The sequence below is a fragment of the Nipponia nippon genome, unplaced genomic scaffold (assembly GCF_047370975.1).
Source record: "Nipponia nippon isolate SJK-2023a ecotype South Korea unplaced genomic scaffold, ASM4737097v1 scaffold_6, whole genome shotgun sequence".
In the NCBI taxonomy this organism is placed as follows: Eukaryota; Metazoa; Chordata; class Aves; order Pelecaniformes; family Threskiornithidae; genus Nipponia; species Nipponia nippon.
The window spans coordinates 83222886-83250243 of record NW_028262380.1 but is presented as its reverse complement, the minus strand read 5'-3'; the positions used below and the strand labels follow the sequence as shown (position 1 = coordinate 83250243).

At 44.9% G+C, this 27358-nt stretch overlaps 1 protein-coding gene and 1 long non-coding RNA gene across 9 annotated transcripts in view; both read right to left on the bottom strand.

Annotated features, from left to right (window-relative positions):
• Positions 1-3190, bottom strand: part of BMP2K (BMP2 inducible kinase) — a 65779-nt gene extending 62589 nt beyond the window's left edge. For all 8 annotated transcript variants that reach the window (XR_015699772.1, XM_087736866.1, XM_087736869.1 and 5 more), the window contains exon 1: positions 2892-3190. Coding sequence is in view for 7 of the 8 variants with exons in the window: in XM_087736866.1 (XP_087592992.1) it covers positions 2892-3057 (166 nt within the window). In the remaining variant the exon portion in view is untranslated. The remainder of the gene's footprint in view (positions 1-2891) is intronic.
• Positions 3191-21294: 18104 nt separating this feature from the next.
• On the bottom strand, positions 21295-26293 carry LOC148051636 (uncharacterized). The gene is made up of 3 exons (XR_015699721.1): positions 24626-26293; positions 23206-23472; positions 21295-22313 (listed from the first exon to the last, which is right to left on the bottom strand). It is a non-coding gene; the product is annotated as an uncharacterized LOC148051636 (long non-coding RNA).
• Between the last annotated feature and the right edge of the window lie 1065 nt (positions 26294-27358).

Sequence of the window (27358 nt, the reverse complement as noted above, 5' to 3'; positions counted from 1 at the left end):
TGTTGCCAGCAGAGGGATGTTTGTGTTGTTGCTGAGCAGTGCTTACACACAGCCGGGGCCTTGCCGCTTCCCCCCCCCCCCAGCAGCCAGCAGGCTGGGGGCACAGGGAGCTGGGAGGGGGCACGGCCGGGACAGCTGCCCCCGGGGATATTCCATACCATAAAAAAACCCTAGATTATAACGCTACCTACTTCTGCCTTTAAAACACTGCAATAAAACAATATTGTCAAAGACTACAGAAAAGCATTTTGAGGGCAACATCTGCACCAAGGCAGGAAATCTACCAACCATTCGTTACCGCAGCCTAACACGACAGTTACAGCTTGAGCCTTTTGGCTCCACTATTGCCACTCGCTCTAGTTACCGGGCGCCTAAGTCCTCCGCAAAACCAAGAGCTAGCTTCCCAAGACAGCTCAGAGGCAAAGTTTTCTAGGGGCGGGGATGTGTGTGTTTTAACAGTTTGAATCCGACAGATACATAATGCTATTAATTCTAATAGCTAGTAAAAGGCCTATCCGTACCACATCACTGCTAACAGAACGTTATATGTCCATTCTGAAACAGGCTTGTTACGTTCATTATATTCATTGACTCATTAATGACGCTTCGTCACATAACCCAAAACTCTGATATGAGCCTCTTAGTGCTGATGAAACACCATTTACAAGTCACTCGAACAGGAACTACCCGACAAGCCTAAGACCCTCAGTAAAACTGGGTTTCAGAAAATGAAAGAAAATAATGCCTTATGCAAAGGGACTAGGAAAACCAACCTGTTTGTTCCCCCTGCCCCCTAAGGAGGAGGATTATTAAACAGGGGATTTATGAAGTGTTAAGTAGTGATAATAGATTGCAACGTGACTAATATAACATCAATAACATACCATTACTTACTATTAATTGTTACTAAGTCAAGGGAAAACCTGACTGTGAAGAAGCAACTTCTTCGTTCATAAACTATTGTGGTCAGTTCGGAGTACCCGGCTGCCACTTCAACACTCGGTCACAGCCACCCTCAGGCACACATCTGCTCCACACACACCCCGCCAGCCCAGCTGCTTCCCGACAGTCGGAGGAGTTGGTAGAGTATCGCTCCCCCAGCCCCCTCACTTCCCTACCACCCCAACCACGCAGTTACGCCACCTGCTATTTTCTTCTCCTGTAAGCCTTTTTGGGCCCTCCCTACTGAATAGCTCTGGTGCTGGCTTGGAAGACTTTTCCCCAGATGCAGCAAAGTTACAGCGCCCTGACTCTTATCGCTTCTAGTCCCAAGGGTCCATATTCAAGAGACCACATAAAAGCTGTAGAAATCTTTCTATTTTAGTCTCAAAACCAAGGAAGCCAATTTGCACAACGCTCAACTGCTAAAATTTGTACTCCTCCTGCCCCCAAGACCTTAAGGGCTATGAATTTGTTTCTGCAAGCTACAGGACGCAGAAGAGGAAAACAAAGAATAGCGATCTATAGTGACTCTTAAAACAGCACTTTATGAGACAGCTTTTAATAATATGCTAAACTGAGTCAAGCACCATGCAATTTTTCTCTCTTCCACTACATACACGGTTTTTACGTTACCTCCTATTTCTATAATTTCTTTAAGAAGTCTCTATCCTGCAACTAGCCCTGCAGAAAAATGACCACGACGACTTCGAAGGCTCTCTCAGCAAGGACCACTCAGGTTTTAGGCAACCGGGTATGCAGTTGGCAAAGCCCTGACCTCATTTTCATAAGCCAAAGACAACATAATGCGTTCTAAATAGTAAGTACCGGTTCCACTATTCTACTCAAACCTTTTCCAGACAGCAATGAAAATTTAAGTACCACCTATAAGTTGCTATTTTAAATAGTAATACTATCTGCATGTACTTGTTAAAACCGCATCTTAAATCTTCATCAAGAAATGCACGTAAGCAATGAAAGTTTACCAGTACATATATGCATAAACTAGTCTGAGCAACGCACAGACATAAAAATGACAAAGATAAATGATTTTACCCGCAAACTCCAAAGCAGCGCGTTGCAGCGCTGCGAAATTCGGCAGCTACGAAGAACGCAGGACTAGCCCTGCGCTCGGTGACCTAGGAAGTGAATTACACTTTATACATTACAACATCGGCCGCCACCAACTACGAGAGATCAATACTGCACTGTTTCCCCCCAAAACACGCAGAGCAGAACTCAAATATGGCTGTTTTGATGACGGCCCATGCCAGCGTCTATCAAAGTCGTACACTGAGTAAAGTTCAGCCGATTCTACGACTACCTGAATTCATGCAACTCTTCTTTGAGACCCATTGGAGGTCCAAGGGCACCAAGGTGAAGCTAATAGCAGCAACGAGGCGCCGGGCACCCCGCGACACGGGGAGGACAGCGGCTCTGCACAGCAGAAGTTGCTAACACTGCAACTTCACTCGTCACCCTGCCAGAAAGCTACTGCGTGCCAGCAAGGAGGACCACGGCTTTTATTTTCTGTTTGGTTTGTTTTGGGTTTTTTTTCTTTTTTTTTCAGATTAGCTGGCAAAAGCCTGCCGCAGGGTGAAGCCGCCCTGCTCCCAGGCAGCGGCCCCGCCGCCGCCGCCGAGCCCGGCCGCTCCGCCCCGGGGAAGCCCCGGCCCCGCGGGCAGCGAGCCGCTCTCCCGGCCACCCCGCACCGGTTCGCTCGCCGCGCCAGCAAACTCTAAGCCACCCAAGGAGCCCCAGGCACCCACCGAAACAAGGAAAAAAGGAAACCCCAAACCCCCTCCACCGGCTGCGGACGGGGAGGGGGAGCCCGCGGCGGCGGGGAGCGGGGCAGCGGGCCCCCGCCCGCCCCCAGGGCCGCGCCCGGCCTCCGCCGCTGCCTCCCCGCGCCCCGGCCCCGCGCAGGGCCCGGCCCGGTCCCCGGCCGTTACCTTCCGCCAGCAGCTCCTCGGGGGTGACCTGGTAGCGCCCGACGGCGAACACCTTGCCCAAGGCGACGCCGCCGCCCCCGCCGCCCCCGCCGCCGGAGCCGACCCCCGCCGTCCCGCCGCCGCCGCCGCTCCCCTCGGACTTGGGCATCCGAGAAAACTTCTTCATGGCGAGCGGGGCCCCGCCGGACGGGGCGCGGGGCGCAGGCGGCGGCCGAGGAAGAAGCCCGCCGGGCGGCGGCCGCTGCCCAGGGGCTGGCCGGAGCGGGGAGGGGGCTGCCCCGCTTCACATGCCGCCCCCGCCCCGCTTCTCCCCACCCGCTCGCCCGGTTCGCCGCTCCGTGAGGCGGCGGCGGCGGCGAAGGAGGAGGAGGAGGAGGAAGGGGGCGGGCGCAGCCCGGCCACAGCCCCGCGGCGGCCGGGGCGGGGAGGGAGCGCGCCCGCCGCCGGCAGAGACCGCCTCGCCCGGGCGCGGCGCCACCGCGCATGCGCGGCGCCGGCTCCCCACCCCCCCACACCCCCCCCGCCCGGAAGTGAGGTGCTCAGCCCGGGGCGAGCACGTGGAGCGGGCGCGGGGGGGAGCGAGGCGCGTCGGGCGGCCCGTCGCGCGCTCTCCCTCGCGCCCCTCCGTGCGCGCGCGGCGACCGTTAGGGGCTGCAACGGCCGTGCCCGCTTCGCGCCTTCCCCCCCTGAGGCGACGCTGAGGGAAAGGCGCGCGGGGCGGGCCGCCCCTCGGCCCCGGCCGCCTCAGGGCGCTGGTGGCGCTGGGCTGACCCAGCCGCGGCGGGACGGGCCCTCGGGAGCGGGGGCCCGCGGAGAGGCGCAGCCCGGCGAGGTGCGGGGGCGGCGGGGGAAAGCAGAGCTGTGGTAAAAACGGCTCCGCACGCCCTGGTCAGGCCGGCCGTTGCCTGTGGAACCTCTGTGGTCTGCAGAGCGCTTCCAGTAGTAACTGGAGTAACTGTAAAAAGCGTTAACGACGAGTGTAAATTCCCAGTGGTGGGTCTCCACGCATGCACTAAGGAGAGGTTAGGAGTTAACTGACTGAAAGGAAGTGGTAAAAGGCTGGATCTGAACAGGAAAACATCAGCTGTAAATTTCCCAGTGTGAAATGTACCGTCCGTGGAGTTCTTCCCCATAGACACTGACAAAGCAACCCTGGGAATTTTCCAACATGAGCTTTGTTTCACCTGTGAAATTCTCAGGAAAATAAGAACCGTATTTGAAAAACAGTTTCTGAACCGCAAGAAGCCTTGTGTCCCCCAGTCCCTTGCTTAAGTTTATCAGCTCGATGGGAAAGGCGCGGAGCCGCGGCAGCCAGGGAGCCGCTGACTGTAAGGTACGTCGTTCTCACTGTGCTGCTAGACGGCAAGCGTGGCTATTTAAGGCAATATTTGTCACAGTCCCTTAGAAACAACGCTCGGGAAACACCCTGCGCTTCCAAATCACTTCTCTCAAATTTCCAATTCAAAGTCACGTTCAGACTGAAACCAAATTTCAAACTCCTCAATGCCAATGACAGCCAGTTTTTGTACTTAACCAGTGATCCTAGTCACGCACAAATGGTGAGAGAGGCGAGTCGTTGAAAAGGTAACTTCGTTCCAAGCCTGATCTCCTTGGGTAGCCCCCCCTGTGCAAATACAAATTAGGCACTCGTGCATTTCTTTCTTCCCTTGCCGAATGACATCATACCATAAAACCAAAACTGATACAGGATCTCCTGTCAGTCGCTCATATGAATGAATGAAGCTGCATTTTTGGCATCTATAGAGGGAATTTAACAGCGCAGCCTTTCACAGTAGACACCTAGGTTTGGGATGGATATCGATTGCAGCCATCGGTTCAATAAAATCTCTGCAGAAGTCAGAAGCTTAAATCTTTGGGATAACAACGTTTCAATAATCAAATTAGTTTTGACTTAATCATAATGCCGTCCTCTTAGTCGGTAACAATGACAATATTTCTCTATCGCAGTGACAACGTGTCATACATTGAAAGCACTGATACAGCTATTTGCATGAGTAGTCCCCTATCTGTGCAGTCGTTGCCATCCTTCCAGTAACGGGAGATCAATTTTTCAGCAGCATATAGAGACTCTAATTCACAGTTTTCCTTAGAAGAGAAAGGTGTTTTGACTGCAGATGAAAGGGACAGAGTACTGTGAGAGGAATGGCGTGATCAGCAGCGTTTCCTTAATGAGGGCGTTCTTACAGTGATACATGCCTGCACTCCTTAGATATAGGCTTTCAGCTATGCCTTTGAGAAAAAATGCAGCTAGGTTAAAAGCACCTAAGTTTAATGCCAGCAAGTAATACAATTTTGCTTGTCCTCAGTAAAAATAACGTCTTTTCTAAAAGTCACTGCAAGAGGTAGGATTGGCTTTTAGGTTAGCTGGTTAGATTTTATTTGTTTTGGGGGTCCCTATCCCTGCCTGTGTATTTTAGTTCTTTTTAAAGAGATTGAATTATTGCTTGAGTTATTTATAGGCCGGACAAAATGAGCGCTCTTTTTATGCTGGGATTAACGCTACTAATCTCTGTCCTGACATACTACAGGACGTGGAGGTCAACTCCTAGGCATCGCCGGCAAATAAGTACATCGGTATTGCGCACCGAGTTGCGGTCATGAACGCGTAGGTGGCCGCAGAACTACTAGTCTCTCGTGAGTAATCCGCAAGAGCCAGGCTGCAGCTACCTTACGATGTTCCACAGCCCATCTAATCGCAAACTTGGCACCCAAGTGGTCTTTTTCTGTAAGACGCCAGCACGTTGCGAGGAGATTTCGTGTTAAGGATTCCCTTTTATTAAGTATAGGCCAATAAAGTTAAAAAACAGAGACGATTTTGAAAGATCACTTAAAAAATACGGGCCCGATCCTCCAAGCAGGTAAATGAGTGATAATTTTGAATACGAGAATAGGCCCGCTGACTTTGATTTAATTCCCCGCCTCAGCGGAATGAGATTTTGACGTTTCTAGAAGATATATTAGTTTCCAGAAAGGAAGAGTTGTGAGACTTCTTTCACTCAAGGTATGAAACCCAAAGTAAACTTTGCTCTCCCTTGCTGGAATGAAACCTCTCGTTTGGTTCAGGCAGAGCAGAGGTGCTTCCGTCTCCTGCATCTGGAACGCCTGCAGTAAAACCAGCCTATTGAATGCGATGCATGCTTGACAGTGTGACAAACAGATCGGAAAAGTCTTTGCACTGCTTAAAAAAAAAAAAAAAACAGAAAATTAATGTTAAAGCCTTGAAAGTAGCCACAAGCACAGTTATTTTCTGGTTGATGGGAAACAGTAGATGGCGTGAAGAAAAATCCAGCGACAAAGCACAGAACATCAGAAGTGTGAATCCTAAAGTGAGGAGAGATCAACTGCAAAGGTGGAGAAGATGGGGAATCTCAAAGCAGAGGCTGCACTGAAGCCGAGATACCCGTTATCATTATTGGGGGGGGAGGGGTTGCTATATAATGGTTTTTTCTTAAACCTTCGACTCGATGAATCATGAAGGAGATATTCGGCTTTCATTATCAAAAAAGTAAAAGAGCAATAAAGGTCAGCTTCTGCTTTTTATGGCTGTGGAGTCAACAGTGAACTTTCACTGCATGAAAACGGGAGAGAAAACAAAAAAGTCCCAGTCACACGCTGTGTACGTCTCCGTCACAATATCGGTACGCCTTGCTTCTTCCTGTCTTTAATTGCCTGGCTTCTAAAATGCTGATACGTTCTTCCTTTTGAAATAATTGTGTAATGGCAGATCTATAATGGCATATGAGTTATTCCGCTTATTGTCTTTATTCAGCACGTAATGCGCATCTTGAAACTTCTCTCAGTTCGTTTCAGAAAAGCAAACCTCCGGAGTTGTTTTTTAATACAACAGTAATTGTATTCGCAGTGTCAAGACGGCGAGAGTCACAGCTTGTGTCAGATAACGTACCCGTGACTTTATTTCAGAGTGCTGGAAATCTGGGTCCCTCTCCCGACTCTTGGCTGCCAGACAGCCTTAAGCATGATGCTTCACCTCAGTATACAAAAAAGTTTCCCACCTATAAAACCAGGATAAGGCAGCTTTAAGTGTGCTGCTTCGCCTCCATATATGAAGAATTTTCCCATCTATAAAATTAGCGTAGCGATTATTTACTCCGTTGTAAAAAACTTGGAAGATTTGTGGAGGAAAGTTCTAGGTGGGAACACTGCTTGAAAATGAAACGGCAGTGCTTGGAGTTTGAAACGTGATGATTTAATCCTCTTTAAACTGCTGAATAGTTCAAATGCCTTTGCCTTGATTACCGTTTCTTAAGCATTTCTCTCCTTACATCTCTCCCTACTCATGACTCTTTCCTCTGTACAACGCATAAATTGGTTTTAAATCAATCCCGTGAGAATAAAGCAGCTTCCTGCAAAAATATTAAATATCCCTTACAGAAAGTAGTTACGAAGGCAAGACAGAAGTGGAAAACTTTCTTTGTGTGAGTGTTGTTTTGGAATTGTCTCTTGCTGTTTCTGGACCAACTCATTTCATTCTGATTACCCAAGCTGAGTGTTAGAAAGGAAAGAAAACAAATTCTAATTTTCTAGAAATATGTCCTTTACGTAATAAAATTTTTTTTTAAGTGTCACTTCATTATTCTTCTCCTTCATTTAAAACACACGGATCTGTGTCTTTGTCATGCAGACTCTCAAGTGTTCAGCAATTACTGCAGCAGAATTTTTTTGTCTTTATTCGGGTATGTGAGGGTTATTTCCTATTTTGTAATAATTCAGTCAGTGTGAACAAAGCACTGCCAGAGGGAAGGTTTTCCCAATAAGCACTTTTAATTCTTTTTTCCCTTTTACCGCCTCATTGTTGCATGTTTGTTTTCCTTCTGGTCCCCTGGGAGCCGTGAGAAACATCATTTTATACAGAGAAGTAGCTATACATTCTTCCTATCTTACTAAATACCGTGTCTCAGTTTCATACTGCTGACCCTGATGGAGTCTGTTTTAGACACAGTTACTAAAGCCAGGCACAATGTTTATGATGAGCTAAAAGCTAAGGAAACCCCAGGAGACAACTGGTTTGGATTTGGTTTTGCTTTTTTCTAGGATCAAGTCATATCCCGGCTCCGCGTCTCAGCGGCAGTAGTAGTAATGAAAGGCTTTTTTTGTTTGCTTAACTATATATACAAAATAGCAGAAAGATTTTGGTATGTTGTGAAACACGTTGGCATGGAAAATATGTTGACGTGGGAAAAACAAACAAACAAACAAACAAACAAACAAACAAACACAGAAAAAGACTGAAATCACTCGGTGCAGAGGGATGGCACAAACCAGCTAGAAAGCAAGCGCGTTCTCTGACGTCTCCTCCGGTTTTGAAGATCTGAGCAGCGGTGGAGGCTTTGCATTGACCTTGTGAACAGAGACAAATTTTCATTCATTTCCGTTTCTATCAGCTATTCTAATCAGGAAAGAAACAAAAGGAGCTGTGGAAAACAACTAAGTCACTGATTTCTGACATTAAAATGGAAACAAACTGCGGAGCGAGCTGGTGAAAGTATTTAAGGTACAAATAGCTGGCATCAGCTTTGGTGACACCCAGCGCAACTCTCGTTGGCGCCGAGGTCAAGAGTCTTTTATTGCGACGCGAGAATCGGTCATTTGTACTACAGCCCGCGTGGGGACCAAACAAAATATAAATTGCTTGTTGATATGACAACCCTCGGCCGGTTAAAAACAGCAAGAGAAAGCGGGGAAAACATAAAGGCAGATGTATCTGTAAGCGTCCTAGGTAGAAATCCTAGAGGAAGGTAGAGGAAAGAGGTTATAACAGGCTGAGAATAGTTTGCATCTTGACCTGGTGAATTGCTTCACGTCAATAACAATCTGCTTCCTTTCTGGACAAGAACGGCCTCCTGTGTTTGTCCTGATCACCGGGACGCTTGCTTCGTTTGATAGGGTAACATGTTCCTGCTCGCTTTGTAAGAGCCTTCTTAGACCCATGTTTGACTTCTTGACGTCGAACTCGTCCCTGCCTTCTGTTGCCCAGGCTTCTTCTGGGTAGTCCCAGCTCACCGGCAGTCTAGTTGATTTCATTCGCTCTTATAAACAAAACCTGATTTCACCCTCGCTTTAACAACTAACCTTTGCAGCCCTGAAGGCGTCTACAAAGTTTCTCTTACAGGAATGAAGTGTGCTCTGTGCAGCCTTTTGAAGGAAGGCCACCATCCTAACTTCGTTAATGAGTAAGTCTCAGAAAGTGACTTTCTTCCTTGAAAAAAAAGTTAGGCGTGTGACTAAAACACGTGGCCTTTCTCAGATATTCTTAAACCGTGGTATATAACGGTTTGTAAAGGGCCTGCTGATAGTCCACAGCGATCTGGCTGGTGGCACAACGTTCCCCTTCCTGAAAGCTAAACTTTGTTAGGAGAAAACTGGAAAGCCCAAATTGCAACGCTAATGCTGCTCTCCTGCTTCTACCACTGCTATTGAGATAAAAAAAAAAGGACAAAAGGTGAAGGTCAAGCACAAATGGCAAGTCTGAATCATAGCTTAATTTCAGCAGCGTACAAATTAGAATGTAGCGTCCTTCATTTAAGTACCTTTGAGATGTAAATACATCATTCTATAGCACAAAGAAAATGCAAGCGTCAGCGTCACCGAAAACCCCCAGAGGCATAGGTATGCCCCAAAATTACTTGTAGCAGTAAAAAGTCATGGAAAAGCCACAACCACTGAGGTTCAAGAAATTATTTTATTTCAAACCATTTTCTCTTTACCCTGTTTGCAGAGATAGGTTTTACTGTTATAGTTGCTCTATAAAACGAGCAATGGACTTTTTTTCCCCCCGTGTATTTTTTGAGTCTCAGAGAACTGCAAGAATATCCCCGGTCATCAGTCCTTATGCTAAAAATACTTACTTCTTTATATAGTCTTATAAGCTTGAAGGGAGGGGAAAAAATCCTTGGAACTGAGAGCCTGGGAAGTAAGAATGGCTTTTGGGTTACAACCAACAGTCTCTGTGCTGATGCACGTTAAAACATCGAAATGGTGCAACTACAGTGACTACAGATGTCGGTGCTGGCTGACTCGTACCTTTAAAAGCCCACTTATAAACACAGTTAGGTTGCTTTTCAATTGTTTAATTTTACAAACGTGTTATTTCCACTCACAAGCTCTTTGCTGAAAGTAGATTTGAAATACTGCGGAGGCACGAACTCTCGTTTTAGCTTTGTTTGGTTAGAAAAATCATTAAGACTTTTGCGAGTTGTTTAGCCAATAGCGTTTGCATCCAGGCTAAGGAAAGGGAAGAATTTTATCTGCCGCTAGCCTAGCTGAAGTTACGTGCCGCAACAGAGGTAGTGGGAAAGATGGAGAAAAGAGGATTGCTGCAAGTTTATGCCAGATCTAAGTAGGTACAGAAATATTGTAGCACTTGTTCACAATTTTGCAATAGCCTTTCCTGAAGTAGGCTGTCCATTGTTCCACTATGCAAAAAGGTGGAGACAGAGCTATTGCACGTCCTAATGACTGTCATTTCATGCTCTGCAGCCCAAGCGCATATTAAATAGGATAGATAAGTCTTTGGCACGAGATGGGAATAACTTTCCGTTCTGGAAAGCAGAGAAGATGATGAGGGGAAGAACTATGTTGGATCTGGTTTTGAATAATATGTTGAAAGTAGTTGTAAATCGGGAAGAGGGAAGCGTATGGAATGAAAGTGATCACAAAACGATTAAGCTCACCATGTAAAGAAAGGAGTAGCAGTGGCAAAGCACGGGTGAGGGACTTCAGAAAACTTCATCAAGCATCGCGATGCTTATGGATGGGACCTTGGGATAGTAAGTCAAGGAATAAAGGAGCGCAGGACACCTGATGACTTCCAAAAGGTACATGACAGACTTACTTAGCAGCAACATTTTCTGATGCAGTGGAAAGACGGGCAGCTTGGTAAGGAAACGATATAAAAATCTGAGACGGAAACATTTTAAAGGATTATAGAAAGATGTGGAAGAACGCCTGTTAGGGCTACCGTTGTCTGTTTGACTGTGAACTGGGGCACTGCAGTAGTCTCCACCGGGATGGATTTTATTTGAGATTACTGGATAGCCTGCATGGCGGAACAATGTACGCTTCCAAACTGTTTTGATGGCTCGGTACCTGAGAGGAGCTGAAAGTAATTTGGAGGGGAGAATCCAGAGTCAGCGGGATCTTTAGAAATGGAGAAATGGTCTGAAAATAGCCCGATAGGATTCAAGAAATACAAATGCAATAGCTAAGGGCGAGAGGAAGAAAAATTCTTAAGTACAAAATTAGAAGTATCTGTCAAAGGAGCGAGTCTATCAAAAAGGGTCTGAGGGCTACAGCGGCTCACAGTCCGAACGGAAATCTGCAATAGAGAAACAAAGGCAAAATTCAGTCCATACTGAAAGAGATGACATCTGTAGGACATGAAGGTAATTAATTAATCTGCTGAGGCTTCATCTGGAGGACCACATCCCATTTTGGGTATCCCACGTTAAGACAAGTTCTTTAAGATCAGTTAGTTCAGAGAAATGTAGCAAATACGAGAAGTTTAGAAAGGATGTCCTCTGAAGAGAGGTTCAACAAGTCGTATTCCTCTGGAGAAGAGAGGAGGAGAAAAGAGTGAGTTAATTTTCTGTGATGGAAAGGCTGTTAATTACAAGAAATTGATCAATGTTTCTCAATATTTACTCCTAGGAAGACAACAATTTGTCTTAATTTACAGGAGAGAAAATTTAAACTAGACAGTGGGAAAACCTTTGCTATAATTAGGGTAAGGAAGCAATAGAAGAAAACTCATTAAACGCGGTACCCTTATCGAAAAGGTTGTAGAAGCTTTAAACTTTTCAGTGTTTCACTTGGGTTTTTTTAAAGGGTGAATAGACAAGTATCGGTTCAGAAAAGATTAAAGTTGAGTTGTAGATACGCGTGATATTCCTTAGTGCATGGTGACAGAGGAGCTCAGCAGGTTCTTCTCAACTCTGTATTTCTACCTATGCATTCAGGACAAGGAAACACTAACTCAATCCGGTTTAATGTGACATGTAGCAAAGATGTCACAGACCTTAAGAATCCGTGGGTCCAGCCTGCAACGTGCTGGCTGCTTTCATTTACTCTCGTGTTCCTCTATGCTTGGTTGGAATGGGCCTTCAAACTGCTGTAATGTTGACTTTACTGAGGAAATTATTCCAATTGTTATGGAAAAGTCAGTCAAGTCCTATAGGTTAGCTTTCGAAACACATGAAAACTAGCTTTAACAGTAGAAGGAAAAACGAGTCGTGCGGCAGAAATACCAACATAGGCCCATAAATACAGATTTGTGACAGGATATGTTTGGAAGGAGGGACTGTGAGCTAAACGCAGCAAAAGCATGACATGTTTTTCAAGTTCACTTTTTAAGCTGGCTGGGAAGTTGAAAGATGATTGAAACAATCTGACAAGCTTTCAGGACATACATTCTTTTCAGAGCATGCATTGGCTTTCCAATGCCAATAAAATTGTGTAATCTGTTAAAAAAATCCTTTCTGCATTTTTTCCCTTGTTTTTTCTCAGCTCACGATTGCAATAGCAATTTCTCTGCAGGCTCTTGGCCCATCGCTTCCTTCCAGCCTTTTATTAGTCTCTACGAAATGCCTACACCTAGTCATTATTGTTTAATTGGAGTGTCACCCCATAATAGTAACGCTTTTCATCTTTAGAAAGGGTGATGAATTAAGACTTGCAGTGTCCTTGAGAGGAGATGAGTAAAAGCAGTCCAACGAGCCATGAACAAAACCTGGGCACTGCCCACATAAACACGGTTATTGCTGACAAGCGCAGAAAGAAACAAAAAGGCACGAGCGGTTTAGACTGCAGCCACCAGACCCTGGCTCTCTAGCAGCGAGTGATTCATCATTCGTGAGCGATTCCTACTCACCTCTAGACCTTCAAACAGACCAGGCGCGGGTTTTTAGCATTTAAATTCTACATATATTTTTTTGTCCCCTAAATTTTACAGGCAGTCTTGTCAAAAGCTGCTTAGCATTATGACCGTTTCTGTGACGTCACTATTCCAGACCTCCTGCCTCATGAAGATGCTGCATCGTCTCTAGTTGATTTTGTCCACAGTTAAAAGGCTGTGAACTTCTAACCATTCATGAAAACCTGGGATCAGACAAGAAGATGCCAACCGGCCCAGGATGTTAGTCACGATTATCGTCTGTAATTTCACGCTCCAGCTGGGACATAAAGGGAATGCTGCATTGTCCGCACTGAGTTTAGTAATCCCAATGGCAAAAGCATCTTCCATGGGGCTACAACTCCCCTTCTCATCAACACGAATGGGGAGCCGGTGCACGGGAAAATGGAGCCGATTCGGCATCGACGGTGCTTCTACACGCACGCACCATCAGAGCAGCATCAGCACGAGAGGCGATTAGGAGAGAAAGGATCAAGGCTTGGCACAGCTGTTTATCCTGTGGGAGCAAGGGGAAACCCTCGACTTCTGCTTGCTCTTTCATTTTGATTTTAGGGACAGCCCAGCTATGCTCTGGGCCGAGTCCAGGTTTGACAGCAACATCCAGCAACGATAAGAACGCGTTACACGTTAGCTGATATTTCAAACGTTTGCCGCTGCCTATAGTGATGGAATTCTGGGGGCTCACATTCGCTCCAGTGTAGCAGCGCTGGCGTAGATGCGAGCTTGACTAAATCACTGCAGTATGCACACCGCTCAAGCAGTTTCTAAACTGATTTAATTAAATCAATCAAGGCAAAGTCTTTATTCAGACTCTTGCTCAAGTACTTCATCTGTGATCAAAGAGATCATTTCCCCCTGTTCCCTGTGAGCAGTGGGTACACCCGGAGAGTAGCACGGCGGTCACGTTTATTTGTTGCTATCCTGCCCTGTATCAAACTCAAATGTCTAGAAAATAAATCAGCAAAGCACCACATCCAAATCTAAGACAGCTATGTCCATAGCTAATATCTGTTAGCATTACTGTAAGAAACCCCAGGAAAAGACTACGTGAGCAAAGTTAGTAAAGATTGGACTGGGCAATGTTGATAAGGCTATGACCCTGGTATTGGTATGTAAAACAACGAATGATATAAGCATATTTATTTAGCGTGCTCTGTATTTGTATTCCAAAAATAAGGTAGCCAGTTAAACCCAAAAGCAGACAGTTTAAACTGCTTCTGGAAAAAAATACAAATATACGACAGCAGATATACATAAATATACATAGAAATAAGATTATGTATGCGTATAATACTGGACTAACCTGTAGAACTCTTTGCCACTAAGGTTATGGAGATTAAGAGCTTAGGTATATGCAAAGGAGACATCTATTTTGATAATGAGAAGAGTCACAATTACCTCCAGCAGCTTGATAAATTATTCAGTCATTAATGAGCACTATTAACTTTAGTGCTTCATTCCAGGTAATGGGAAAAGCGTCTTCATTATTTCTCCTAGTTTACTTTCTCCTTTTTAGCATCTGGTGCGGTTCACTTTGAAAGTCTAGAGGAATCAGTGTCAGTTACCAAATTATACTTCATACAACCATATATTCTAATATCGCCGTGTAAATATTCTAATTTACCTAAACAGCTCATCTGTCTGCAGAACACATATCTGTGTGTGCTAGGATTTTTAAACAGTAATAAGATGTGAACGTTCCTCCAAAAAATGGTCCATTTATTTCAAAGCAAAACCCACCGGGGGGATTTGTCTTCTGTTGAGGGAAACAGCGTTATTGTTTTCTGAGCTTTCTTACGTTAGATACAGTCTGAGAAATGAGAAAAAATGTCACAGTTGTGCTTCGTTTAGTTTAGATTCATTGACTCCATAAGTGTCATTTCCAAAAGCCTTTTCAAGCCCCACTGTCCTTATGAAGCCAGACTCTTTACTTTTCAGTTAATAACTCGGAGTTATCCGGAAATGAAAAACACGGTCTGTGACCTAGGAAAGCAGAACCTTCCTACATATCCTCCTGCTTTTCTCTGTCACCAAGAGGTGCTTGCTGACAGTTGCCTCTATGCTTAAATATCTGTGGTGAAATAACATTACACAAGAAGGCAACAAATCCGGACTTATTTACAATGTGGGCTGCTAGAAGCTTACGGTTACAGTGCCTGTTAATGCTGCCTGTTACGGTCTGGATCCACCAAACAGCTCGAGAAACTGCAGTGGTCTCTAAGCAGTCAGAAGCTGAGAAAAGTTTAGTAGTTAAAGATCGTAAGGGAGAGGTTGCTGAAGCGCAAAGGGCAGTTGAGCACATTTTCCCTCTTGTGCCTTTGACACCTCCTTTGTTAAAATGGACAACTGTCCAGAGCTAAGACACGAACAGCTTTTCAGCCTTAATTACGGTTCTCTTTGAGTCTGCTAACGTGGTTCAGCTGTAACCGTCTTTTTGCGTGGAACACATGCAGTCCCGTGGCTTGTAAGTGAAGGCAACAGTACAGGGAATCACTGTTGCTACCATCATCTTCGCTTCTTCATTTACTTGTTTGGGCCAGGAGTAACACTAGACACTCAAATGCAGCGTTTGGTACGTTGCATTGTGAAAGTTCCCTTTTTCTAATATATATTAAGCTGGGAATATATTATTCCTTAGATAAGGTATGGAAATCTGTAGTTGGGCTTCTGTCAGCCTTAGCTGCTGATGAGAAGATGACCTCTGCTTCCATTTGTGAATACTGTGCTTTCATGCATAAAATGCTTTAGGACACGGAAGAAGACACAGCCTAGATTGTCTTAGCATAGGCTGGCTACTGAAGGCACCTATGTCTACCAGAAAAGCACGTTATGATGCACATTTTTAACAAGCGTGTGGCAAAAGTCACAGCTTCGTGATAGACTTCTGCGTAGTCTATAAAAACGGGATCCAGGCCTTTATTCCGGCAGAACCCATTCATGAAGGCTAAATGAGTAAAGTGGGATGTCGTGTACATTTTAGATGTTGACCCAGAGATTTGCAAGTTGCCTCTTTTTTCCAGAAAAAAAGAAATAAATTCTTCCTTGTAGTCCTGTGTAACGCTTGTATAAAAGAAAATTGGGGGCGAGGAGCTAACTTGCCACGTGTGCAATGATACGGACTCAGCTTTTTGAGAAAGGGGAGAATGTAACGCAAGTCATCAACTTAACATTTCCGTATCCCTGGTGAAGGCGTGTACACGTTTAGGACAGAAGTCAATACCGGCATACGCTAAAAACCTGCGTGACAGAAAACCGTTGAGAACAGTTAACTGCAGCACAGGTTTTCTTCTTTTGCTCTGCAGCTACGTCTGAGATTCAAAGCTACATTCTATTATCAAATGAAATCATTGCTCCTCTGAAACGAGGTAAGTTGCATAACTTGGAGACAACCAAACCCGTAAATGTGGTTTTGCTATTCAGAAACACTGATGCTGCTAACCAATGAAAGACCGAGAGGGGTTGCGCTGTTTTCTGCCAAAGCACAGAAAGAAGCGTTTGCCCACAAGTTTCATCGTAGGCTCTTACCACAGCACCGAACCGGTGTTTGTATTCATCAGCATCCTTTAGGCACAGAAAGGAGAGCGAGTGTATCCTTCGGTGTCGGCTTATACCCCGGTGTGTCTCGTCAGCTCTGACGATCGCATACATCCGCAGATACTGCAATATTCCGATACGCAAATGCTAAGCCTGGGCCTTCCGAAAGGCACCGAAGGAGACGGAACCGCAGTGGTGACTGATAAAAAAAATGCGACGGTGGGGGCCCTCCCCACCCCGAGGGCCAGAGCACGTACTACACCCATTCGTCCCAACGAGGCCGGTGGCGCGCGGTCATCCCACGCAGCTTGCGTCCCTGGGACAGAAGCGGGAGAGCTCAGCATCTAACATAGAGTAAGCAGCAAACGCTCTTTATATTAGCATCCTACAGCTAAAGCCTATGAGAAGGTAAAAACCATGCTGCAAAGAGTACCACCCTGATAAACAACCACCACGATACCCTAATCTGATGGGAGCACGCATCTTCTGCTGAGCTGTGCTCTACAGTTCTTCCCCGAACGTGCTTCGTCTCTGGAAAAATGCACGTGCGGCATCATTAAAAGCAGGATACGAGCTTGCCTGTCATTGATGAAGTAGATAAAGAATGGCTTGAAGTTCTTTGAAGTACAGAACACACAGCATATCTAAGAGTGTAGAATAAATTGCCCAATATATTCTAGATGAGAAACAATATGTCACATTATTAAAGACACATTAATGCGCAAAAGAGCAGGCTTAAGGTGGCAGACTCAACTTGGCATTATCATTTCTTAGGCTTTCCCTCCCCAGGTGGCATACATAATTATATTATTGCTGCGGGACCCAGTGGGAATTTCACTGTTGACTATTGTAATTCCCAGAGTAAATATCTGTAATGAATCAATTCTTTTTTTGTTTGTTTTTTCAGGAGAGGTTGAGCTTGAGCCATCCTTACCCTGAAACTCAGTGACCTTTATTCTGTCATTTACCTCAACAATAGCTTGTCTACATGTCTGCTTTTAATTGATAGAAAGTTAAAAGAAGGTTTCAAGTCTGCATAAGGTAGGCAAATGTGCAGCATTATTTTAAGACAGAAATTACTACTTGACCTCCTGTGAACCATTTATATTTTGAACAATGAAGATGGATGTCTCTGGTGTCTCTCTCGGCGAGTATCAACGCACAAGCTAGCTTCTGTTAGACTGTTTTTTGTTTCCGTAATTGCTATCCTAGTAACAAGCAAAGCTCCCTCTGCCCAGCCAAGCTTACGATGATTAAACCAGGCAGCGCATCTCAAACTTCTTCTATTCTTCCGCTGCCTGCTCGAGTGGAGAATTAAGCCGTGGTCGCAAATATATTTCCAGCCATTTGCTTTGTATCCTCATACACCAGTCGATGTTAGGATACTACAGAAAAAAAAATGCACAAACAATAAAACAAAAGTACAAGGAACAGCCTAATACTACAGTAAGCAATTTAAACAGCTGTCTTGGTTTATCCTTCCCACAGCACAGTGTTTTCTTCATTCCCCAGCAAGCAGATCTTCCAAAAAGAAAAGTAAAGCTTTGTTAGCGCCTACCGATTGGGCAAAGCTGGATAAAGTTGGCAAAGATCATCTTCATTTGTTTCCCATTTAAAATATAAGGCTTTATTTGCCTTTTATGCTACTGTGAGGTTTGTGTTTATGTAAGTTCATGCTTTCCATTTGCAGAAATTAATTTTGTACAGACACTATATGGAGACTTGCTACTATTTGCAGACTTAAGGATGCTTAGCATCTTCCAAAACAATTTTTCCCCACAACGTAAATGGCAAATATCTGACCGCAGAAGAGAAACACTGAGGATGAAAAAATTAGATGCTCTTTCTCTCCTCATTCCCCAAATATAGGAAATACAAAATGCTCAGGTTCCCACAGATGTTGCATTAGCTCTAAGTCATTCGAACAGGAGGAGTTCCTTTAACAAATCAAGGGGAATGAAATACGCCACATGTGCATGTAAGAACCCTACCATTTCCGTATTCAAATCGGTCTTAGAGGCAGAGTCCAGTTTGCTGTTAGCTCGTCCAGCATCCTGTGTTTAGTTTTCCCTCTCCTCCAACTTCCATCTTGCGGCGTTTGCCCTTGTTTGGTGAACTCTTTTGAAGAAGGAGCATAATTTCTCATATTGGGAAAGCACATAGCTCCTTGAGTCATTCTGTAAATGAATGTATGAAGACAGCAGCCCTGCAGTTGAAAGTAAAGAAGATCACGGGGTTATCAGAACTAATAATTCCACAACTTAATCTCAGTTTTTCCTAAGAATTCAGTCCAAGTTACTCGCCCTACAAATGCGGGATGAAACAAGGAAACAAGGGGGGAAGGGTGCTCACGCTGCGCTGTCTCAGAGGGACAATACGGCTGCTGCCTGGCTCTGCAATACTTTGAGGAAACAAGCGCTCAGGGGAGACAGGGAAGAGCGGTCCCCGTGCATCTGAGGGCACTGGAAGCGCCAAAGGCAGGCAGGGGAGCCACCTCCCAGCCAAAGCACGCTGCCCTGTGAGCCCGAGGCCTGGATCCTGCTTTAGGGTTGATACTACTTTTTGGCACAAGCAACACATCCAGTTGACCTCCTCCTGGGAGAACGGTGTTAAGACAGCCAGAGATAAAACCTGAGTACCTTCCCTGCGGCAGGTCTCTTCCATCCCGGTGACGGCACACTGGGACTGCAGACCTCGAAACACCGCTGGCATGGCTTTTACAGGCATTTCTCACCTACCTCTAACGAAGCTAATTAAATCCACACAGTGCCATCGACCAGCATGAGGCTGTAGAAAACAGCTATGTATGTTTGCAGCAGCCGGGTATCTACCCGGTTATTTCCAAATTCGACATACAAATCCCACTTCCAGTTCTGACTCCCGAGGCACATCTTTCTGCCTGACTTGTCAGTGAACTCCATCTGGGAAAGCAATACTGTAGTTGTACTTCTGAGGCACTCTGCATGCTGATGCAAGCCCGAACACGATTCCCTAGACTGGGGTTGGGTGGAGAGGGAGCAGCCACGTTACAAAACATGCCCGCAGATAAATTCTTGAAGTATGTTGATTTTCATGTAACAACGGTTTTCTTAAAAAAAGTTGACTGTACAGCAATAGCAGGTTTCAGACGAACTCCCCTCGAGCCTGTGTCCCCCCGCTGCGCCCAAAAGCATGCTGGTACAGTTGCCTCTGGAAGACCCCACGGCACTGAAATGCAGCAAGCTTTCAGCGGGGCACGTATCTGATAACTGATACAACACAGCTGATAACTGGCTCGCTGCCTATACAGATGAGGGACTCCGACTGGACGTAGTGCAAGCCGGGAGGAGACAGAAGACCGACTCTCTCTAGTTTAATCTGTAACTTCCAGTGAGTTATGTTGCCCCGCTGATTTCTGGTGCCTCTGTTTCTTAGAAACTTACCATGAGGAAGGCAAGTATTTTGCACCGCAAGATCGAGTCCCAGTGAAGCTATTTATTAGAAAATTATTAAGAAGTGAGTTCACTTAGCCTACACACATCTCTCTAAATAGATACTTCCCAAAATAACCTGATTTCAAAGGCTTTAAAAAAAATGCACACATACAAGTTGTTTATTCCCAAAGAGATGAACCAAACCGTTCTCTGTGCTCTAAAGTCCTTTCCAGAACTGGACTCCTTCCATGCCGCCTTTTCATCTAAACACATTTGTTTTATTTTAAGTAAGTGGTGTGTTTTAATGCGTATGTCTCTTGAACCTCATCTACCTGAGACTCAGCAGGAGTATCATCAGTGTCCCTTACGGGATAGCATCATGGAATATTTTATATGCTGTGACAAGCAATCTCTTCTGTAATATTTTGGTCCAACATTTCCTGGGCTATTTAATCTCAGCTTTTTAAAAATGGAGTGTCCTGTAAAAGGAAACTGCATTAGAGGGAAAGCAATAAATGCTTCATTCAGTGTGCTCGGCCAAAATAGCTCACTGAGTCTTGGAATGAAAAGACCCTTGTCCATAACAACGCAGACACAATTACAAGCACAGACAGGATGGTTTTGCCTAGAAGGGGAAAATGCCTTGGAGCATTAAGGAGGAGGGGTAATATCTCTCGGTGGGTAGGGCGATCAGTTTGATGATAATTAGGACACTTATAATGGGGAGTGGGGAAGAGATGGGAGGTCAGAAGCGCGTAAAGGGGACAGCAAAGTGAACCTCCCATCTTCCTAAGGAAACCACTTCCTCTTGTTCCGTTCCTGTCTCCCTTAAGAGAATATTTAGGGTAAGTCATCACAGAAGCATTCCAAGGAGAAAAACCCATCAATTATCACTCCCTCCTCCTCCATTGTTCTTTCTCAGCTGTACCTTCTTGAATGTTGTAACACTTGATCCTACCCTTTTCTATGTCATCCTTCTCTTCAGTTGTCTGCATGTTACTCTTCTTCCTTAGCGCTCTCATAGATTTTGTACTTTGCCTTCCAATTCCACCCCTTCCTCTTGACTCTCCCTTTTGCTTCTCTGGTCGTAATCTGCAGTTCCCCTTTAACTCCTTGTAACTCCTCTCTCCCGAGGGGTTCACATCATTGCAGATGGCAGCGGCAAAAGCAAGTTGAGGTGCACCTTAGAAGCCGAAGCCACAGGGCTTGGACAACGATTTGCCACAGCAGTGCTAAGAGGGATCCTACAAAGACTTCATCTGTTAACAGGGCTCAGTCAAGCGCGGTGCCTTTTTTTGTTTGCCGTCGGTTAATGACTCCGCAGGCCAATTAAAATTATCCCACAAGGTTCAAATCAGCATGAACACTGTCTCGCAGAACTGCGGCAGCACCGCAGACCTCAGAAAGGAGGCTTGACTGAGGCTCAGCCCTTCATCGTGTTCACTTCGTGCTTCCCTGAAAGTCACTCAGAATTTGGTCTCAACAAGAAGGAGCAAAGAAGCAGCAGTCACACCTAAAACAAGCATTTTATTCTGATAATGGAGTTAGTTACAAAAAAAGTTAGTCTTTCGGTAGGGCTATAAATGCAGAGTAGCTGTCAAATGTAGGGATTGCTGCTCTGCACGTCTCCAGTGCGGTAACTGTTCCTGAAAGGATCTTTCAGATGTCACAGCATTTCTGTCCCTTCAGGGAGCGCTGCTTTCAGTTCCTCCCTTGATCACAAGTTCTCTGACAGGACTGCATTGGAAAAAAAATTGTTATTTGCAAGCTCTTTTCAGGCTATACTCTTTTCATGCTCACGATCACTAGACTTCTATTCTGTGAAAAATACAGGCTGCAGAGACAAGACTTATATAGTCACCCCGCTTTGCAGTGCGCAGGAAATTTAAGGCAGAGAAGTGCACAGCGTAGTGAACCGTGCATGGGACTCACAGTGAGGAGACCCAGGTGCTCTTCCTGCTTCTGCAGACAACCTGCGGCGACATGAGGCTAACACGTCTGTGATCCGGCTGCCTACGCTGAAAAAAAATATTTTATGCATCAATTTACTTCACCGCCCTGAAATCTGCAAATCTAAAGAAGAGTCATGTGTTTTTAGTAGGAGGGGATGATCTGCCGTCTCTCGCCACAGGAACAGAATCTCTGAGGACGATTTGCTCTGAGAGTCCTCTGCTTTTTGAGAGCAATAGGATGTGATTTGTTCCAAGGCAAAGTGCTTTCTGAAGAGGCCGTCGCATGCTTTCCAGATGGGCTTTGCATTATCTCTCCATACTGTTAGGGTACACTTAAACAGCGCTGCCAGCAACAGGAAGTTGCTGATGTGCTTGCTCGCGTGTTTGAAGATGCTGTAAGGTGAGCTGCCAGATTTTCAAACAGAGGTTTTTCTGTTTTGCATGCCAAATAGTTCTTAAAGAAAACATACTCCATTTTCTCTTGTCTGTGATGTCGCTCGTTTGCCCTGCCGCCGTGGAAATGACGTTCTAGTCACATTGCAGAGTAAGAGAAAACAATTTTTGCTATTTTTCCCTGGAAGGGGTACCAAGTAAAACAAATAAATAGCTGGTTAGATTACATCTTCTTATTGAACAGCACTTCATATAAAAATTTCTGTCTGTTGCTATTGCTATCAACTTTCAGATAGATAATTATCAGTAGCAATGCCAGAAGCACTCACTGACCTTGTTTTCAAATGGAAGGTTGTCATGGCACATGCCAACATTATGTCTTACACCACTGTCTAGACGTGGCCAAAATTACTCTTAGCCTTTACTGACACTGTTACGGGAACAGAGATAAGTCTGTAATATAGCTTTTCAACCCACCCAACACAGTGCAAAGGAATTTCTTTAACCTGAACTAAAAATGAACCCAGACTACAGACCATCTTGGCCTACTAATGCAAAACACAATTCTTTTTGCCTTCACGTGTCAAAATGAAAAATGTGCAGCTTAGTTATTATTTTTGTATTGTAAAGAAGAAATTTGTTCAAGACTGAAAAATGCAGAAAGCCACAGACAGTTCCTCAGGGAAAGAGCGTCCCCTCCTCCCCTCCCCAAAAGCCAAAAACTGTAGAAATTCACTCACTTAAGTAAATATACACCAACTCGTATACATCTGCTTAGTCTGAAATACAGGCTCTAAAGCATGTGATCTTTTATCTTATTCCTTTTTTAATTGTCACCGTGTTTATTTTCCTGTCTCAGAACCGCGAGGCAGAGAGTATCAACAGAGAGTACCGAGCTCTGGCTTCCCAGCTCGGTCTGTGCTTAAAACAACAGGGTCAAGTAGGCATTTCCGAACTAAGTCTTAAGCTTAGCAGTATGAAAATTGCCAAAGGCAATACCATTTTAAGGAATAGCTGTCTCTGGCTTTCCCGTCCCGGAATTAATTCTCACATTGTGAAATACCATCCCTTACCTAGGCTAGTGCATCTATCCGGGTAATTGCACTGTGAACGGAGCTGCTGAAAGTAGCTGACAGCCGTTCTTAACCCAAGGACCTCCACACGAGAAGCTGCGGCGGCTTAACTGCCTCCGGCATAGCGTTATGCACGTGCCTGCCGCATAGACGAGACAAAGCAAAACTCCTCTTTTCTTTGGCAGGACCAGGTTTCTCTCCGAGGGAACCACACAGATCCTCATTTCATAGACAAGCCACATTTTCTTTAAAATTATACTGGAAATGCTGTGAAAGAAAAAATTCATCTTCAAAATATTTTTTTTTAATAATCCATTTCTCTTATTGCCTAATGTAAATAACTTAATAGCGATGGACAACATAATCCACATCTGTCTTCTCCTCTGCCTTTTTCATCCTACTTGCTTCCCTTCAGCTTACCTCACTTTTCTTCCTCTGTAGCAGAGCCCCTTCTTGATCAAGCCATCTCCTACCTGACCGTGGAGTTAAAGAAAACTTAACTAGGGCATAACAAAAGTTGTGTTGCCGCTACCTTCCTGGCTTGGTTTGTGTTTTAAAAACCCTGGTTTTCCCTGTGCCCACCTTGCAATGGGTTTTTTTTCAGGCAAAAGCTCTCCATTTCTTTGTACTGTACTTAGCGCAGGGCCTATTTCGTAGTTGGTGTAGCTGCATTTTTGTAAAACAGGCAGTTAAGAGGAGGAAAAAAAAAACAAACAAACAACAGATTCTTCATGCTGGAGACGAGCAAAACAATTATCCACTGGAAAGCGTAGTTTGCCTGTTTGCGGTCGGTCTCCGTGTCGTACCGGGTCCCATCTACTTGACAAAACAACCATGCTGAAAATGATTATATGGTTATACAGCCCGGGCTTTAGCACAGTTCACAGCACCTAGGAACAAACTATAAACACGGCTCAGTTCCCTACAAGACACACACACACACACACACAAAACTTTTATGTTCTTTTCTTTTTAAATATGACATATAGCATTGTCAGCAGAGTTCTATCACCCACATCGCTTAACTCTAGCCAGAAGAATGACACTAAAGCTCCCAAAAAGTCAAGAGTTGCTTTAAGACTGTTCATTAATATTTGATATATTTAATCTAACATACATGGCATATTTGAACTAAAAATTTGGTTATCCCTTAATTTGTCTTGAATTGCCTTTGGGGTTTTTCCTTTCCTCTGGTACTCGGTTTACTTGTGCGCGTGTATGTAAACACACACATGTATATAAACGCACGTGTATATAAACACACAGAGAAAAGCTACATTTCTTACATAACAAGGTGACCACAAAAGCTGAAACAAACTAATACTGCAAACCACACAACATCACGTGCTCAGGCTCAGGCTCTAAATCCGCAAGCCGCCTGTGCTGTGCTCAGGTCCCTGAGACACAGGACTGAGTTTACCTGGTCTCTGCTGCTAATTCACTGGATGACGCTAGAACAAAATCCCTTTCTTGCACGAAGATACCGACTGCCTCTCTGTAACATGAAAGCGGTACATATCGCTCAAGTCCCATTTACTGACTTCAGTAGTGGTCGCGCTTGATAACAAGTTGAATAAGTCCAGGATCCATCCCTGCATTAGCCTGTATTAGATGCCTTGCGTATCACGGGTGTTATTCTGAGTCATCAGCTGCTCAAAACTGCTCTTCTGAAACCTTGGAGTTTCCCTTTAAGATCTGATGAGATCTGTGTCATTCAACAGCTCATTTTACTTCCTCAGCATTTTCTCGCTTCCGCATTGTACGTACTGGCAGTCACGATCGGGTTGTTTCAAAATAGCGCCCTTCTGAACACAGGAAAGTTTTAAGCACCGGGAGTGATCTCACACCAGCACCGAGCCAGCAAAACATCGCTAAGCCCGTAGTTACTCTGGATTGCTATGAGAGTAGAAGGGGTGAAAAGCCGATCCACGCTCCTTCGCAAGAAGTATAAACGGCATTCTGCAAGTGATTGAAGTCTGACACTTTTTAAGACAAGAAATCCTGGTATCAAGAGAACTGAAGAGCTTTAACCAAACTCTGTCAGCGTCACCGTCAGAAACCTAGAGAAGCTCTCACCGATCATGGAATTACACCAGCATTGTAAGGAGCATACACCTTAAAAAAATCCAAATCAATCTAAAAAAGCTTGCTAAGGGACGTTAAGTGTTTGTTTTTCACCGTTCCACTCCCACCCAGTGAAGTGGTAGATCTTTATCATACAAAATTGCCGTTTTGCTTTTGCCGAAGCATACGGCGCAGGAGTTCAGTTCTTTCCTCCTGCAGTTCGGTTCCCGATTTCAGAGGAGCTGCGCCTGCTTTACACCAGTCTAAACGAGAAGAGAATCAGACATTCCATCGTCAGGGCTTTTGTTTCAGAGATAAATGACTTTGTTTTGCAGCTTTCCCTACGGCTTATTCCAGAGTTCTGCTGCCAATTCAGACTGGCTCAGTGTCAAGACTTGACACACAGCAAAAACAGTCGAAAAATAGCAACGCTCCATCTGATCAGCTCATTTGGAAGTTTCGTGCGCTCAGAGCTGTAACAGTTGGGAAGGTAGCAGACCCACAGTATTTTTAGATACCTGTTTCTATTAGAGTGCTTTGCGCAAGTTTACTCCGTGAGTTTTGGACAGGAAGCAGATGACTCGAGAAGCTCAAACGCTGAAAGGAAAGGAAGGGGGAAGGGAGAGAGGAAAGAGAGAGACAGCTAATTGCTAGAGAACGCGTGCAAATGTAAATGCGCGGCCAAGCAGGACGCGTCGATGTCTCACGTTTGGACAGAAGATAAACTGAAGGTCGGCTAGAGCAGTGCCGCAAAGACGAACTGATGACGTGCAATTGAAGTCTCTTTTGTAAAGAACGGTTTAGTTCCGGTGCTTGATCCCCTGCAAGGATTCACATATTGTTTTATAACTTTTCCCCGGAAAAAAAATATTTGCTTCCTGCCTGACACTGAAAGAAGTAGGGCCAGATTCGTCTCCTTTGAGACTTCTTCTAGTGATCTGCCAAAAAGAAACATCACCATAAACACTTAATAAATTTCACCTCCGTCAGTAATGAAGTCCACATTGGTGGAAAAAAAAAAGCATTAAAATGAAACAGACACCATTTCCATTGGGAAGCTTTCTTTTACGGCAACTCCAGAGCGGACAATCAGATTCACATCTTAAAGCAGTTTGCACGCGGTGTACTGTTTTGGAAGCAAGTTTTAAGACAGAGCAACTACTTTATCAGAAATAACTCCTAGAACTACAACACGTGGGAGGCAAAAGCGTTCAGTCCCAGTCGGAAACATGTCAGCTGTTCGTGTCATGTTGCAATGTGCATAACTCGTTAAAAAACTGTTTGGGACTTCAGTCTAACCCCTGCTTCCGTACAAAATCATTTCGTAAGCGCCCTATGCAATTTTGAGCGGAAGCTTCACCCTGCAGAGTGAGTCCATATATGAAGTTATCTGTTTATTTTTGTTTCTTTTCTGTGAGCGTCCAGAGCCACTGACTAATCGAAAGGAGAGTCTCCTACTTCGCTGCTCCTCTTGGAGCTGAAGAGCAAACACAGTAACAGGAGCGAGACTTTTTTCATCTCACATTGCCAAGGAATGGGTTGCAGTACTGTTACTCACAGCATGCAGAATTTTATTCCACTGTCATCTCACCTGTGAGAGATGCTAATTAATTCAGAAAGACTTTATTTTTCCTCTTCAGGATGTGTGCGAGAAAACCTAGCTGAAATGTCAGCTTCCACATTTCAACATTGACAGTTAAAAAAACAAAAGAAAACTTTCTGCTCGTCAGCTGCCGGGGTTTGCTTGAGGGAGACACACAGGGAACTGCTCAACACTTTGATTCCACGTGGGTCCCATCCCCCCCCTTTTCTTTTAAACAGTCTCTTTTAGGACTAGGACTGCATTTCAAAATCTTCTGACATAAGTGCCAGACTAAAAATGGGCTTTTTGAGAAACTATTCAACAAAGGACAGCGCAAAACTCACACTGTGAATAAGAAAAAGAACACGATAGGGTCTTAGGCTTGTTTTGACAGAGACATTCTTTGGCTACCCCAGCTGCCCGTCAGCTTGGAAATGGCATCGAAATCCTTCTCTTCAAGGGGCAGCTGGAAGCAACTGTGGGAGAGAGAGGAGCACTGTCACAGAG